General features: G+C 52.4%; 1 protein-coding gene across 2 annotated transcripts; it reads left to right on the top strand.

Annotated features, from left to right (window-relative positions):
* Window positions 1-3810: 3810 nt before the first annotated feature.
* On the top strand, window positions 3811-14696 carry PEX26 (peroxisomal biogenesis factor 26). 2 transcript variants are annotated; one of them, XM_052639597.1, is made up of 6 exons: window positions 3811-4299; window positions 5271-5411; window positions 6133-6428; window positions 8507-8653; window positions 10435-10493; window positions 12207-14696. In XM_052639597.1, exons 1-6 carry the CDS (start codon window positions 4085-4087, stop codon window positions 12345-12347), a joined length of 999 nt encoding a protein of 332 aa, XP_052495557.1. In that variant the 5' UTR covers window positions 3811-4084; the 3' UTR covers window positions 12348-14696. The 2 variants fall into 2 exon arrangements, with proteins under 2 accessions (XP_052495557.1, XP_052495558.1); XM_052639598.1 differs by lacking the exon at window positions 10435-10493.
* Window positions 14697-15808: the final 1112 nt, after the last annotated feature.

Consider the following 15808-nt stretch of genomic DNA (forward strand, 5'->3'; position numbering starts at 1 on the left):
TTATTCACTTCACATCACGCCTGGTCTGGCATCATGAAGATTTGCTCAGGTGTACCCTCTGGCTCCCAGGGTGGGTGGGAACATGTGGAAATTGGAGGGCAGGTTGCCCAGGGCAGAGGGTAGGGGTGGTACTGGTCACCTTGAGAGCAGAGGAGGGGAAGTCACCTCTGGCCATCTGGAGAATGTCCTGGCATGGGCTCTGGTGAGAAATCTCCAGTGACTCCTCCAGCTTTGTCACTGAAACCATGAATTCTGAATTCAGACAGTTTCTGAGCTTTACTTTCCCATCTAGCATTAGGAACACTAACATATCTGTGTTGTTTTGCTCACAGTTTTGTCATCAAGCTCACACAGGATGAGTGAGAGCGCCTTGTACAGTCAGAATTATCAGCTTACAAGAAAGGCTTGAGCCACACTGCCCTGTTAAAGTCCCAGCCCCGCTCTGCACTCCTGTGTGACTACCTGTTGCCTTGGCCTCTTCATCTGCAACGTGGAGGTAACAGCAGGACTCTTGTCCCAGGGTTGCTGGTGATTAAGAGGAGCTGGACGTACAGAACCTGGAGCAGCCCCTGGTTCTCTGAGCCACTGTTACTATGCTGTAAGTGCTGCACGGGACAAGGAGGAGGACAAGGAACAGGCCTTGGACGCAGAGGCAGAGGGAGGGCTCTGCTGCGTCTACATGGAAGGGAGGAGCCGGTTCAGTTCAGTTCTGCCCTGAACTCCGAGTCCAGGCTTTAAAAGAAGGAGCCATAAAAATGCCATCTCACTGACGAAGGTCTGGAGCCCTTGACCACCCTGGAAAAACATCACCTCCGCCCTGCCAATATTTATCTCTTCGGCTTGCTTCTGGCCAAAGTCCACACCAGGCGTGATTCTACTGCCTGCGGAGCCATACCACTGACGTCCCTGTACTGAGGGTCTCCGACTGGAAGAGATAAGCCCAGAGGGGCAGCTGTGTGGATGCGGTCTCTTGCCACTAAATATAGAGCCAGCTTGGAAAGGGCAGACAGGCTGGGCTGGCTCCAGAGGTTGGCATCTGACCTTTGTAAGCAAGAGTCAAGAGTCAGATTCCATGTCAGAAAGTTAAGATTACAGAACTCTGAGGAGGAACTGGATTCTTTCTCCTCCTTACTCACCTCCCAGTGTATCATCTCACCTTGTTTGGCCTGAACTATTCCAGTGATTTAAAGCATTCTTGGCACTGTCATATGACCTCTTCTGATCCTCACAACCACCCCACACGGCAGGTGTTGGTGTCAATGTCCTCAAATGACAAAACTGAAGCTCAGAGGACTCATCTGACTTTGCAGAGGTCCCCAGGATTCTAGATGGCATAGCTCATCTCCTAGACCGGAGCACTTTCTGCTACAGAAACACAGACTCATCACCTGCTCAGAGCAGATGAGCAAAGAGCAAATCGATACCCTCGGGACCCTGCTCAGGCAAGATACACTGAGCACCCTACAAGCAGAAGGGGGAGCAGCAGGTCCCAGGGCTTGGGTGGGCTGGGGGATGGATATCGTGTGGGTTTTGTGTCTCATTTACTCTACTAGTTTTCCCGAAACGATTCCACTAATACAAATATTGACATGACTCAGGCCTTACAGATTGAGAGAACTGCCTTGTTTCTGCTTTTATCCCTAGGGGAGGCTAAGTGGTTTACTTATTTTAAAACACATTTATTTACTTATTTATGGCTGCCTTGGGTGTTTGTTGCAGAGCACTGGGTCTAGGATGCATAGGCTTCAGCAGTTGCAGCACGTGGGCTCAGTGGTTGTGGAGACTGGGCCACTGGGCTTAGCCGCTCCGCAGTGTATGGAATCTTCCCAGACTGGGAATTGAATCCACATCTCCTACATTGACAGGTGGATTCTTAACCACTGGGCCACCAGTGAAGTCCCGAGGTGCTTTCAAAGCTCTTGACTCATGAGCCCCAAGTCGTTAAGACGTCTGTTCACTCTACTTCAGGTGGAATAAATTAGGATTGCTGTATCTTAGCTTGAGAAGTTCTGGATACATTCAGATGGAGCTAGGGAGTATGACCGAGCTGGTGTTCAGTGATCAGTTGGCGGGCATAGCAGCGCTAAAGTTATGTGATGAAAGACCACTGTGTGGCCCTGCACAAAGATCGGATGAAACACAGAAATAGAACACAATCCTATTTTTATATTATTTTTTGCAAGCTTCCACTTCCTTAAATATCTTGACCTCATTCTGGCAGCCACAGACCTACCTGCTGGCAGGTCAGCTTCTTTTAAGGCTGTGCTGCCGTCTCCTGGAGAGGCCTGGGCATAGCAAGAGCCTTCTCCTTAGGGATTAAGAAAAGGACCTTTTCCAGGAGGCACTCCTGAGGCCAAGGCTTGACTGTGCTAGTCCCAACTCGCCCAGGCCTGATCACATCTGTTTCCTGATGCTACTACTGCTTCCCTGATTCTACTACTGCTTCCCTGATTCTACTACTGCTTCCCTGATTTTACAGGAATGACGTCTAAAACCAGCTCTGAGAAACAGGTTTTTTTTTTGTTTGGTTGTTTTAAGTCCAATAATTATGTTATTTCTACTGATCTTCATTATCTGCTGTGAGACCCCAGGCATAACTGATAACACATCCTGGTAACTTCAGCCTTGAACCGATCCACACCTCCCAGAAACCTGCTTGCCTCTGGATTTTGCTACGTGGGAACAAATACTGCCTGGAGATGAAGAGGGATTTAGGGCAGACACTAAGTACATGTTGGTCCCAAGGGCAGTGAACCCACCAACAGAGGCCAGTCTGAGCACAGGGCCAGGTTCTCTCTGCTCTTCTCCAGCCCCGGATTTACCATTAGAAAACAAAGTTAGGTGTCATCAGCGTTGTCACTCTCAAGTTCTCCTCTCTATTTTGTTTGTTTGTCCTTAGTATTTATCACCATCTGACATACTACTTATTTTTAATTTTGCTTCCTTTCACTATATGGAAGCTCCACAGAGGCAGATATTTGTCTCCTGTGTTCACGTGGTATCTTCAGCCTTTAGGAGGCGGCCTGGCACTTACAGGGTGCTAGGTATATGCGGAGTGAGTGAAGGCCTGGCTTTATGGCCTTATATGGTTATGGCTCCATACTCCTCATCCGCAGAGTCTGACGGATCTGATGCTTCTGCCTCAGCCTTCAGGGAGGACTTTATGTAGAGATGAGGGCCCAGGCTGGTGACCAGAGAAGGGGACGCTGGCGCGATCGGGTGCTGACTTTGCGCCTGGCCTGACTCGTGTAATCAAAGAGGAGTCGCTTCAGGAGCCCTCAGGGTAGGAACTGGGAAACCTAGGGTTTCGTACAAACTTAAGAAGCCCCGAAAACCCTGAGTGAAGCACAGTAATAAACGTAACTTGTGTCTGCGTACAACCACTTAATAATTACTATTACAGCCATAACGTAAGGAATACGTGCTCTGTGCCAGGGCTTTATTGCAAACTGCATTACACACCGTACGGCTGTTTTTCACGAGATCTCTATTTGGCAAGAGGTTCGGAGTCCCACTGTGGACTGACCGTGAGCTCGACGGGGGCCCGGCGGAGGCGGCACACGGACTGCCTTTACTGCCAGCTGACGGGGCTGCATCCCGGAGACCTGGGGCGCAGGTGCCGGAGGCTCACGCCTCCACTCGTACCCCGGTCCACGCCTTCCGTCGGCGAGCTTCCTCTCGCCGCAACAACTTCCGGGGCGCGGCCTGCCGGGGCTTGTAGTCCGAAGTCCCTCGCCTGCCCAGGAGGACGACAGCTCCAGGAGCGGAACTACACCTCCCAGAATGCCCTGCGCCTCCGGGCGCCGAGCGTCGGCCGGGCCTGCGCGCGCAGGCAAGATGTCGGCCTCTGTGTCCCCGAACCCGCGGCGGCGGCCCTGCACCTGAGGAGACCACGGGCTGCCATACTCCAGCCGGGGTCCCAGTCCTTGTCGTGGGACCGGGTGCCCAGGGACTCAGTGCTGCACAAGTCCGAGGGTGCCAGGCTGTCCCGCGCCAGAGCAGCCTGTGAGGACCACCCCTTCCTCCTCCCCAGACTGCACCGCACACCCCGCGCCCCTAGAGGGCTGCGTCCTGGCGCGCACTCATGAAGAGTGACCCCGCGACCTCCGCAGCCCCGCTGAGGGCGCTCGGGGGCGCTCTGCGGAGCAGCGAGCCGGTGCGTGCCGTCCCGGCCCCGTCGGCGGCCGCGCTTCTGCTGGAGGAGGCGGCCGACCTCCTGGTGGTGCACCTGGACTTCGGCGCGGCGCTGCGCACCTGCGAACGCGCCTGGCAGGGCCTGGCGGAGGAGCCGGCGGGCGCGTACGTCAGGGGCTCGGTTCGCCTCCGGGGACAGTGGGAGGCCTCCAGACGCCAGCACTCCTGCAATCTGGTTGCTTGTGTGATCCTTGTTTCTTGTTTCCCTCGCGATGCTTTTCCGCGAGGCAGGGACTCACCTTGTGCTGGTTCTCCGGGGAGGAAACCGTCGAGACGTGAACGGGGTTTAGTGGGACCCCACGATCAATTCTTTCTCCCTATACCAGGGTAGAGTGGTCTAATGGGAAGATAGAATTGATGTGTTAAATTACTGCAGTAAGCTGGAGGCAGAAGTCCTCTCCTTCCACCCCTCCCCGAAGTAGTCCCCCTCACTCCTCGGGTTGGGGTTCAGAGCAGGAGTCGTGTTCCGGTCCTCTTGTAGGACTGGATGAAAGAATTGAAATCTTGGTCCTGCGTTGCTCATTGGATTAGGTCACACTAGGGAGGGCGTGGGTAGACTGGTCAAAGCTGGCCCCAGAGAAGGATGAACTGGGGAGCCTTCGCTGAGTGTTTGGGGGTCGGTGAAGACTGGGTGCTATAAAGGCTGAGGGTGTGATTCTGAAGCTGCGCTCTGGCGGAGCCTGCCTCTGCCCTTTCTTCACTAAGCGAACTCTTAAGGCTGGTCCTCTTTCCACCCACATCTGTACTGCAGCTGTTCTTTTCCCCTTGGGAGTAAATGAACGCTTCCTGTTGGTTAACCCTGACTTTACTTGGATACAGAGACATGTGCTGGTCAGCAGCTGATTGGCCTTTAGATTTATAGAAACGTTTAGCTCCTGGGCAAAGGGCAGTTTTCTCTTACTGGGGCTCATGAGACGGGTCATAATTGTGAGGCCCTCTTGAATACTGGGGATGGGGGGAGGTGAGAGGTAATGGTTACTGACTTGGGAGCTGGTAAAGAACAGTCCCAGGCTAAAGGTGGGAATGGCAGTGCGGGGGAACCACTTCTGAACTCAAATTGGCTTTTTTGCTGACAGCTCCTTGGAGGTGAAATGCTCTCTGTGTGTTGTGGGCATCCAGGCCCTGGCAGAAATGGATCGGTGGCGGGAAGTCCTGTCCTGGGTTCTTCAATATTACCAGGCTCCTGAGAGGCTGCCCCCCAAAGTCCTGGAACTGTGGTAGGTCCTTAGGTCCTTACTGCTTCCCCACTGAGCGCAGGAGCAAGAGGGTTTTCCCCTGGGTCGGGAAGATCCGCTGGAGAAGGGATAGGCTACTCACTCCAGTATCCTTCGGCTCACCTGGTGGCTCAGACAGTAAAGAATCTGCCTGCAATGCGCGAGACCTGGGTTTGATCCCTGGGTTGGGAAGATCCCCTGGAGGAGGGCATGGCAACCCACTCCAGTGTTCTTGCTTGGAGAATCCCCATGGACAGAGGGGCCTGGCGGGCTACAGTCCATGAGGTCACACAGAGTCCGACATGGCTGAGCGACTAAGCACAGCACACCCCTTCAGTTCTCATATGTCCTCTTTTTCTTTCCATACCATTTCCCTTTAAACCTAATTCTTCCCCTGTCCCCCCACCCCCCCGTCCCCCTGGCGCCCTCCAGACTCAAAACATATGCATGAAAAGATGAAGAAGAAGGAATTTAGGAGTGGGATAGGGAAAAGAGGAAGGGATGGGAGACATGAAGTGGGGTGACAGAAGTGGGGGGTGCCAGAGCTGAGAGTTGCTTGCTGCTTCTAAGAACTCCTGATTCTTACCGTGTCAGTGTCCCTTAGGGAAGGACTTGAGGGCACAAAGGAGGGGCTGGGTAGGAGGAGTTTAGTGGTTATGAGAAGTTAACAAACCATGAAGCATTGACCGCTCTTTTTCTGGGATTGGATTGTTTGGGGCTGCAGCGTTCTTTTATACAGCAAAATGCAAGAGCCTGGAGCCGTGCTGGATGGAGTCCGTGCTTGGCTTCAAGACCCTGACAACCAGGGCCTTCCAGAGTATAGATCCTTAGCAGAACTTCACCTGCAGCGAGTGCTACTTCCTCTGGGCCTCCTGTCAGAGGCTGAAGAGCTGGTGGTGGGCTCTGCAGCCTTCAGCGAGAAACAGCGGCTGGACGCGCTTCAGGCTGTTAGTGCAGCGAGGCAGCAGCAGACACATGTGCACTCTGGCTCTGAGGAGACGCAGACACTAAACCAGGAAGGTGGGACATTGTCCTTCTGCAGCCCTCTGTGCAGAAGCTGAGGGCTTCCTCCTGGATGTGGGGTCCATCATGACTTTCCTGGGCCTTGGGAACAATGCTTTGTATGAGTAACTTCCAGATTGCGGGATAAGAAATCTGTTGAGGTGCTTCGAAAGCCCAGCCCCTCTGCAGTTGGCTTTGGGAGGCAGGTGGTGCAGGTCTCAGAGCCTTACTTTTGCCTCCTGAAAGTCATCTCCTCCGTGGGCTCCTGTCAGTAGACCTGCCGCCACTGTGCTGGCCTGGCCGGGATGTTACTTCACCGTCTCCTGAAGCAGTGCCTTTCAGCTGTGGAGGGTTGTGTGGGGAGGTTCTTCCTGATGCTGAGTTGCAGTTTTCCTCCTGGTAGTTTTTAACCCCCTGATCTTTGTTTTCTCTGTTCGTGACACATAGAATAGGCATACACGGAGGACCTTCAGCCCTCAGGAGACTGATCCTGCCTCTGAGGTGTTTTCTTCGTGTGCTTGAGAGCAGGGACCTGCTGAGGCAGGGTCCCGTCTTTGCAGGAGGTTGTTGGCTTCAGGGACGCCATGTAACTCCACCGACCCTCTGCCTGTCCAGTGCCTGGGGAGGAGGCACTCGGATGGCGAGTCCAGGGTGCCTTCAGGGCTTGGCGGTGTCGTTCATGTTTGTGCTCAGTCCAAGATGGGATTCTTCACTGTGCCTGTGAGGTGCCCTTTGTTTTCTGCCTTTATTGATCATCAGGAATTATTGCTATGTAACTGTGGGTATATCTTAGGCCAGAATATGAAGAATACTGTGAAGCTGTTAAAGAAACACCAGATGTACCAGGTTCCCCAGCTAAGTTGACATTTCTGTTGAAGTCCTGTCCTACAGAGCTGGTGTGGTGATGTCAAGAGTCCTTTTCTACTGAGGTGGTGACTGGTGACGTCAGAGCCCTCTCCTGTGGAGCTGGTGTCTGGTGACATCAGAGTTCTCTCCTGTGGAGCAAGTGTCTGGTGACATCACAGTTCTCTCCCATGAGGCTAGTGTCTGGTGATGTCAGAGCCCTCTCCCGTGGAGCTGGTGTCTGGTGATGTCAGAATCCTCTCCTACAGAGGTGGTGTCTGGTGATGTCACAGTCCTCTCGGATAGAGCTGGTGTCTGGTGATGTCGGAGTCCTCTCCTGTGGGACTGGTGTCTGGTGACATCAGAGCCCTCACCTGTGGAGCTGGCGTCTGGTGATGTCAGAGCCCTCTTCTCTGGAGCTGGTATCTGGTGACATCAGAGTCCTCTCATGTGGAGCTGGTGTCTGGTGACATCAGAGTCCTCTCCTGTGGAGCAGGTGTCTGGTGATGTCAGAGCCCTCTCCTCTGGAGCTGGTATCTGGTGACATCAGAGTCCTCTCCTGTGGAGCTGGTGTCTGGTGACTTCAGAGTCCTCTCCTGTGGAGCTGGCGTCTGGTGACGTCGGAGCCCTCTCCTCTGGAGCTGGTGTCTGGTGATGTCGGAGTCCTCTCCTGTGGGACTGGTGTCTGGTGACATCAGAGCCCTCACCTGTGGAGCTGGCATCTGGTGATGTCAGAGCCCTCTTCTCTGGAGCTGGTATCTGGTGACATCAGAGTCCTCTCATGTGGAGCTGGTGTCTGGTGACATCAGAGCCCTCTCCTCTGGAGCTGGTATCTGGTGACATCAGAGTCCTCTCCTGTGGAGCTGGTATCTGGTGACTTCAGAGTCCTCTCCTGTGGAGCTGGTGTCTGGTGACGTCGGAGCCCTCTCCTCTGGAGCTGGCGTCTGGTGATGTCAGAGCCCTCTCCTCTGGAGCTGGTATCTGGTGACATCAGAGCCCTCTCCTGTGGAGCTGAAGTCTGGTGATGTCAGAGCCCTCTCCTGTGGCAGTGGTGTCTGGTGTCGTTACAGTCCTCTTGGATGGAGCTGGTGTTCTGATATAATCAGTGCTGAAGGCATCTCTGGACGCCTGGGAGCTCCCTTTCAACCATTTTGTGGACTGCATGAGGAAACCAGTCTTCGCTCGACTTAGGCTCAAAGCTCAGAGTTGGGAAGCTGCTTCTTTACTGAAGTTCTACTCTGTCTCCCCACCAGGCTCCTCCTCCCACAAGTTCCTGTCTCTGCTGACGTTGCTGCGCCAGCTCTGGGACTCTGCAGTCAGCCACTTCTTTTCTCTGCCCTTCAGTAAGAGCCTGCTGGCCGCCTTGCTCCTTTGCCTCCTGGTGTTGAGGTTTGATCCAGGTGAGTGAGGACACCTGCCTCCCCACCCACCCTCCCAGGACAGGGCGATTGACCAGGGCTGGGCCTGGGAGCCCTCCTGGGGGTTTTGTTGCTGGACCTAAACTGGAGCCAGCCCACCTTGAAGGAGAGACCAGTCCTGGAGAAAGTCCCCTCTGCCTTGTCGACTCTGGACGTCTGGGGTGAACTCTGAGTAGAGCCTCAGGGTTTGTTTATTTTGTTTTTGGCTGTGCTGGGTCTTCCATTGCTGCACGCAGACTTTCTCTAGTTGTGGCAAGCAGGGGCTGTTCAGCAGTTGTGGTGCCACACCCAGGCTGTGGAGCATTCGGGCTCCAGTAGATGCAGTGTATGGGCTTAGCTGCCTTGCAGCACGTGCGGTCTTCCCAGACCAGAGATCAGACACTAGCAGGCAGATTCTCAACCCCTGGACCACCAAGCAGTCCCCTCAGAATTAAAAAAGGAAAAAGAAAGCTTCATCATAATGTGTTAAAAAGTTACATTAAATTAAAACATATTATATTGTAGAAATACAATTACAACAGGAAAAATATATTTTAGAGGATATGGAAAATAGAGAAAAGTATAAAGGAGAAAACAAATCACCCTTCAGTCAGCTGCTGTAATCGTTAGTCTTTTTCTGGATGTAGATGCAGTTTTGCTTGTTGTTAAATATTCTTTTTTTTCCTTCTAGTTTTATTGAGATATAATTGACGTTCATCACTGTATAAGTTTAAGTTGCAGAGCATAATGATTTGACTTACATACATCATGAAATGATTCCCACAGTATGTACAGTGAACATTTATCCTCTCATGTAGATAAAAAATTTTTTAAATAGAAAAAAAATTTTTTTCCTTGTGATGAGAAACTCTTAGGACTTTCTTAACTTTTGTATGTAACATACAGCAGTGTTAATTATATTCATCATGTTGTACATTACATCCCTAATACTTATTTATCTTATAACTAAAAGGACTTTTTGACAGCCTTCTTCCAGTTCCTCATCCCCCTATAAGTATTCTTTAAAACATGACTTTAGGGAATTTCCAGGCAATCTAGTTGTTAGGACCCCATGCTTTCACTGCTGAAGGCCTGGGTTCGATTCCTGGTCAAGGAAATAAGATTCTGTAAGCCATGAATTGTGGCCCTCCCCCCACCAAAAAAAAAAAAATGGTTTTAAAACTTCACACGACTAAATAATATTCCAGCTTTCAGTAACTTCCATAATTGATTTTATAGTGCCCTGTTTTTGAACAGTTCAGTGATTCCTTGTTATTTCTTTGTGTAATTAATCTTTATTGCAGCGTAGTTGCTTTCCAGTGTTGTGTTAGCTGCTGATGCACAGCACATTGAGTCAGCTGTGTGTGTATATACCCCCTCCCTTTGGCCCCCCTCCCATTCAGGCCGCTGCAGCGCCGAGTAGAGCTCCCCGTGCTGCACAGCGTGTCCCCGTCAGCTTTGATTTTGCACGTAGTATTGATAGTATATGTATGCCAATCCCATTCTCCCAACTCCCTCCCGCCTTCCACCGTGGCACCCATGCATTTGTTTCCTATGTCTGTGTCTCTATTTCTGCTTTGCAAATAAGGTCATCTATACCACTTCTCTAGATTGGACAATATATGTGTTAATATACGACACTTGTTTTTCTCTTTCTGACTTAACTTCACTCTGTGACATCCGCTCGGTTCATCCATGTCTCTACAAATTTCATTTGTCCCTTTTATGACTGAATAATATTCCACTGTGTGTGTACTGCATCTTTGTCCATTTCTCTCTCAAAGGATCTCTAGGTTGCTTCCATGTCCTGGCTGTTGTAAACAGTGCTGCTGTGAACATTGGGGTACATGTGTATTTTGAATTATGTTTATTTCTGGATATATGCCCAGTAGTGGGGTTGCTGGGTCATATGCTAGCTGTATTTAGTTTTAAGGAACCTTGATACTCTTCTCTATAATGGCTGCACCAATTTGCATTCCCACCAACAGTGTGGGAGGGCTCCCTTTTCTCCACACCCTCTTCAACATTTATTGCTCGTAGACTTTTTTTTTGGCGGGGGACTTCCCTGGTGGCTCAGATGGTAAAAGCGTCTGTCTACAGTGCAGGAGACCCTGGTTTGATCCCTGGGTTGGAAAGATCCCCTGGAGAAGGAAATGGCAGCCCAGCCCGCTCCAGTATTCTTGCCTGGAAAATCCCATGGACAGAGGAGCCTGGCAGGCTACAGTCAATGGGGTCGCAAAGAGTTGGACACGACTGAGTGACTTCACTTTCACTTTTGATGGTGGCCATTCTGACCAGTATGAGGTGATACCTCTGAACATTTTGATGATTTCTTGCTGTTTTCTACTGTGCTCTTTCCCGAGGGTGAATTCCTCAGACCTTGTGAGCGCTGGGCCAGAGGTTAGGAGCTCACTCATGAACTTTTCTGTGTGTGGCTTTGTGTGAGTTATAACCTAACCTCTTCTCATGAATTTAGACTTAGGGTTGTATAACTTTCAAAACTGAAAGGAGAACTGGAAACCCTTCATTTCAATCCCTTCACTTTGGTTTTCTTTTTCGGTTGGGAAACCTAGGACCCAGAGAGAAGTGACTGCTCCAGGGTCACGCAGACATTCTGTCTGCTGTTCTTCCTTTATCCCCAAATCCTGCTGCGTCCCCACTTCCCTTTTTCTTGTCTGGGGGCTGTTTCTGCACAGCTCAGCTTGTGCCTTTGACCCCATGGCTGGTACCGAGCAGGAGATCCCTCTGAACAGCTCCGTTTGCTTGAGGAGAGAGTCACTGGTTAGCCCTTTGGAAAGCTGAGGAGTTTGTGTTCGGTCCTGTCCACCCTCTGACCTTTTACTTTATTCCAGAGACTTAGTAAAAATTAGAAAGATTTTTGTGGTTCTTAGGAGTCCTTCAGTCTCAGAACCCTGGTCTTCTGAGTGGGGATGGCAAAGGGCTGTTCCAGGAGCACTCAGGACAGTCCATGCAGGTTGGTGAGAGCCCAGGGCTGGGCTGCAATTAGAACCTTCCCAGGAGGACATGAAGAAGGTGGACTGGAATAGCTTTCTTAAAAGTAACATATTTCTTTTTAAGAAGGAAGAAAGTCTATTAAAAAATCAGTAATTCAAATAAAGAAAAACCAAAGCCAGCTCAGCTCTCATTCAAAAGAGGCTATTTTTACTTTTATTGTTAATATAATTAACTTATGATAAAAAGAGGTACTATTTTGGCTTGGCTTCAAACTTAAAAGGTACAAAGAGGAATGTAGTGAAAAGTCTTCCCAAATTCATTTACATATAGGCAGCCATCATTACCAATTTTTTAGTATTAAAAAGTTAGATTAAAACATAATAAATTTGGATCTTTTTCTCAGCAAACTGGTTTTCTGTCATCCACATAGAGAAAATACAACCCAGAGATTATATTTTGGAGAAAGGGAAGTTCTCTCCTGTTGGGAGGGGAGGAGGGGCAGTGGCATGGTCATTCCCCAGGTGGGAGAGTTTTGGGGGGAGGAGTGGCCGAGTGGGGGGCAGGAGGGGTAGGGCGGGCACTGACTGGCCTCTCCCTGCAGCGTCTCCGCGCTCCCTGCCCTTCCTCTACAAGCTGGCTCAGATCTTCCAGCGGATCCGCGAGGCTGTGTCTCCTCCTCTCTGCCGGCTTCCCATCCAGCACTGAGTGGTCTTCCCTGCTCGCTTCAACCCCCTGCACCTGAAGCCTGCCGGAGGAGCAGAGTCGCTCATCCTTGGCAGCCTGTTTCCTGCAGCTGGATGAGCCCTGCCAGCGCAGCCAGCCTAATTCCAGGGGCACCGTGTCAGGCTGCCTCAACACCTTCCCCTTTGTGCCCCGCTCTGGCGGGCCTGGCAGGTGTTGTAGAGACAAGATGCACAGCCCTGCAGAGGCCCCTGCAGAGGAGGGGTTGTGGGAAGGGAGTGCTTCCTCCTTGGCATTCCTTAACACGATCCGTCTTCCTGCAGAGGCAGGGGTTGGTCTTTCAGGCCAGAGGTTCACGCAGCTGGAAATTCAGAGCAAGGTCCTGGTTGGGGGACCTTGGCCTTTCACTTGCATGGAACACTTAGCTCTGAAGGTGGTTCCCGGGACAGGCTCCATAATCTAGTCTGGCTTATCACTCCCCACTCCTTGCCCAGCCCCGAGATGTGCCATGGGCTGCCCTCTGCTCATACTGAGCGTGGCTTCCTGAGCCTCAGGTCCTCTTCTAACTGGGTAAGGGGATCTGGCAGCTGCCTCCTGGGCTAAGCTTAGTGTTCCAGCCGTCAGTGGCCAAGCGGGGCTGTGTGGGGAGGTGTCTCTGCCCTCTCCCGCCTGCTGCCCCCCGCCGCCCTCAAGGTGATGGAGTGTGCTCTGCCTCGCTGGTTCCTTCACCAGCTTTGCTGCATCCCTGGCACGCCCTGTTGCTGGCTCCCCCCTTTCTGTGTCCTGTTCCAGTTATGTTCTGCTGTTCGTATAACCCCCAAGTGTTTCTGCTCCTCTGTCCTTGGAAAGTAGGCCAGCCTCCAAAGCTGATGCACTGAAAATGGAGCGGATAATCAGGGGAGCTGGAAGGATGTGTGGAGGGGGCTGGGCAGAGGGGAGGCTTGGGAGGCAGTGAACGATGTTACTCCTCGTCTGGGGGCGGGAGACAGTAGGGCCCTGCGATTGTGCAGCTGAAATGTTTCAGTGCTTTCTCTCAGTGGCTGCAAGAATCCTCCCTGTCTCTGTGTGGGGACGTGGAGGCCATTGCTGTGGGGCTGGGGGGTGGAGGCGCCTAGCAGGCCAGGAAAACCAGGGGCTTATCAGCTTCGCATTAAGACCCTCAGGAGCTCCGGGTCAGCGGCATCGCTTTCATAAAATGATGGAGTGAGTAAACTTCAGGCCCTGGGAGGTTAAGTCCTAGGGTGTCGTAAAACATGCTGAGAGAAAGGAAGCCGATCAGGCTTGGGGATTTCTCCTTTACAGTGATTTTTAAAACCTGGTCCTGTTCATGCCACAGATAGAACTCTTTAGCGGCTTCCCCTGGCCTGAGGGTAAAACCCCAGTTCTTACGGAGTGTAGGGACCGTGGGCACTGGTTTTGGCCAGCACCCCCACCTCACATGGGGCCTGACCCAGCTGCTGGCCGGCCCTTCTGCCTTCTGTGCCTGCTGATCCCCTGGAGGCCCAGCTCCCCTCTTGCCTGGTGGGTTGCCCCTGGGAATCTTCTCCTGGCCCGTTGCATATGCTTTCTGCAGTGGTGGCCCCATGCCTTGCGACTGGGATTCTGGGGCCTCTTTGAAGCTGGGGTGTGTGACTGCAATGTTGAAGTTGGGGGAGGCTGCCCTCCCACCCGTTGGGGTGTGGCTGTTGGGCAGTAATTTAACTTCATTTCTAAGGTGATTCTCTCACAGGAATTTCTGGGTGAGTTGGGTGAGTAAATGAGCCTCCAGGGCAGTGTTAGCAGCTTCCTGCTCTGGGTAGGAGCCCCATGAGAGGTGGCTGTGTCCTCACTGCCTGGCTGAGGGCCGGGGTTAGGTGTTCAGAGGCATGTCAGAGAATGAGTGGATGTAACTGACGTGACAACAGCTTCTGCTTCGGTGTGGGGGAGGGCGGTTGTTTTGTGGAAACCCTGACATCTGTCGCCCCAAAGCCTGTGTGACCCTGCTCCAGGCCTCGGGCATCTTGGCTTCCTGTTCGCCTGCTGCTCTGCAGTCTTGTCTGGCATCCAGCCCCAGCTGCCCTCCTCGTCTGGCAAGGAGCTGGACCCGCTGCTCGAGTGGCTGGGCCTTATCTGGGAATGCAGCTGCTGCTCCGGCTGGCCTCAGCACAGAGCCTGATGACATCTGAAGCGAAGGGCGAGCCACCTGGTCACTCCAGCACCGGTGCTGACCAGGGAGGCCCCCACTAGCTTCAGCCACCTTTCAACCCTTGAAGTGTGGCTGGGCCAAATCAAGATGTTGTGTAAATATAAAATATACACTGATTGCAAACACATAGCTAAAAGGAATAGAGACTCGATAATTTTTATATTGATGGCATATTGAAATGATAATCTGCATATATTGAACTAAATAAAATCTGTTACTACCTGTTTTTTCCACTTGTTTTGTGGGGCTCCCAGAATGTTTCAGCTTGTACAGAGAGCTCGCGTCGTGTTTCTGTGGGCCTGCGCTCAGAGCACCCAGTACACAAGGGTCAGGAGAAGTGGCCATGAGGTGGGCCTGCCGGTGTGTGATCTAGAAAGACTCCCCCATTGCAACCCCTTCTTTGTTAAGGAAATGGGAGACCCCAGGGTGAAGTGACCCCCAGGCTACAGCTTGCCCAAGACAGGAGTCCCCTCCACAATCCACATCCCTCACTGCTCACGGTGCCCCTCATGTACCCAAGAACCAGCCACTGGAGCTTGCCGTCCTCGCGTGTGCCACCCCAGCCCCAGCAAGTGGGTCGCTTCCACTGGTTCTGAGAAACAGCTGGGTTCTCGGGGCTGAGGGGCAACTGGGGAGATGGTGAGGTAAGGAGCAGCTGGGCTGTGTGGGCTGTCACGGGTGGGGTGGGCAGCAGGGGGAGGACACGGTGCTACTTCTAGAGGGGCTGAGGGCGTATTTCATGGCTTTGTGCAGGTGACACCATGGATATGTTTGCTCATGTGTTCATGGTCTTAAAAACGATGTTTTCTGTGTCAAACTGAGAAGGCACAGAGGGTGTCTGTGAAAGAGTGTCTTTACCTCCTGCTCCGCACCCCTCGCCCCCTGCCCACCACTGTTGCCACCTGGATCCTCGCATGTAACTTCTGATGCTCAGCTCTTTCTCACAGATGATGGCGTGCTGCACATGTGCGCCATGCTTTTAAACCCGGTCTTGGGTGTTTGTCCGCGTCCGCTCTTGCAGAGCTGCCTCACTCTGTTCAGCTGCCCCGACCTCCCTTCTGTGATGGGCTCGCAGTACAAGCCCCACAGCTTTCCCTGTAATGCCGTGGAGCTGCTCCACCCTCTTCTGAGCCCGAGTCTGAGAGGACCAGATGGGCGTCACACCTCTGCTGCCACTTCCTGGCAAACGCAGCCCTCTGTCCAGCCTGCCTGGTACCTTCCCAGCCACAGGGAAGCTGAGAGACAGCCTTTCACGCTCCCAGACGCTCCACTTCTAAGTCTGGGGTGGCACTGCCTCTGCCAACCACTTAGCCAGCCACGGGAAATGGCAGAGAGAG

The sequence above is a fragment of the Budorcas taxicolor genome, chromosome 5 (assembly GCF_023091745.1).
Source record: "Budorcas taxicolor isolate Tak-1 chromosome 5, Takin1.1, whole genome shotgun sequence".
In the NCBI taxonomy this organism is placed as follows: domain Eukaryota; kingdom Metazoa; phylum Chordata; class Mammalia; order Artiodactyla; family Bovidae; genus Budorcas; species Budorcas taxicolor.

Excerpts from the sequence above, each read along its gene's own strand:
- PEX26 (XM_052639597.1), top strand. The coding sequence starts at position 4,085 with ATGAAGAGTGACCCCGCGACCTCCGCAGCCCCGCTGAGGGCGCTCGGG. Across the intron at positions 5,412-6,132 it reads CCCAAAGTCCTGGAACTGTG|CGTTCTTTTATACAGCAAAA; the intron begins GTAGGTCCTTAG and ends TTGGGGCTGCAG. Across the intron at positions 8,654-10,434 it reads GGTGTTGAGGTTTGATCCAG|GATCTCTAGGTTGCTTCCAT; the intron begins GTGAGTGAGGAC and ends TCTCTCTCAAAG.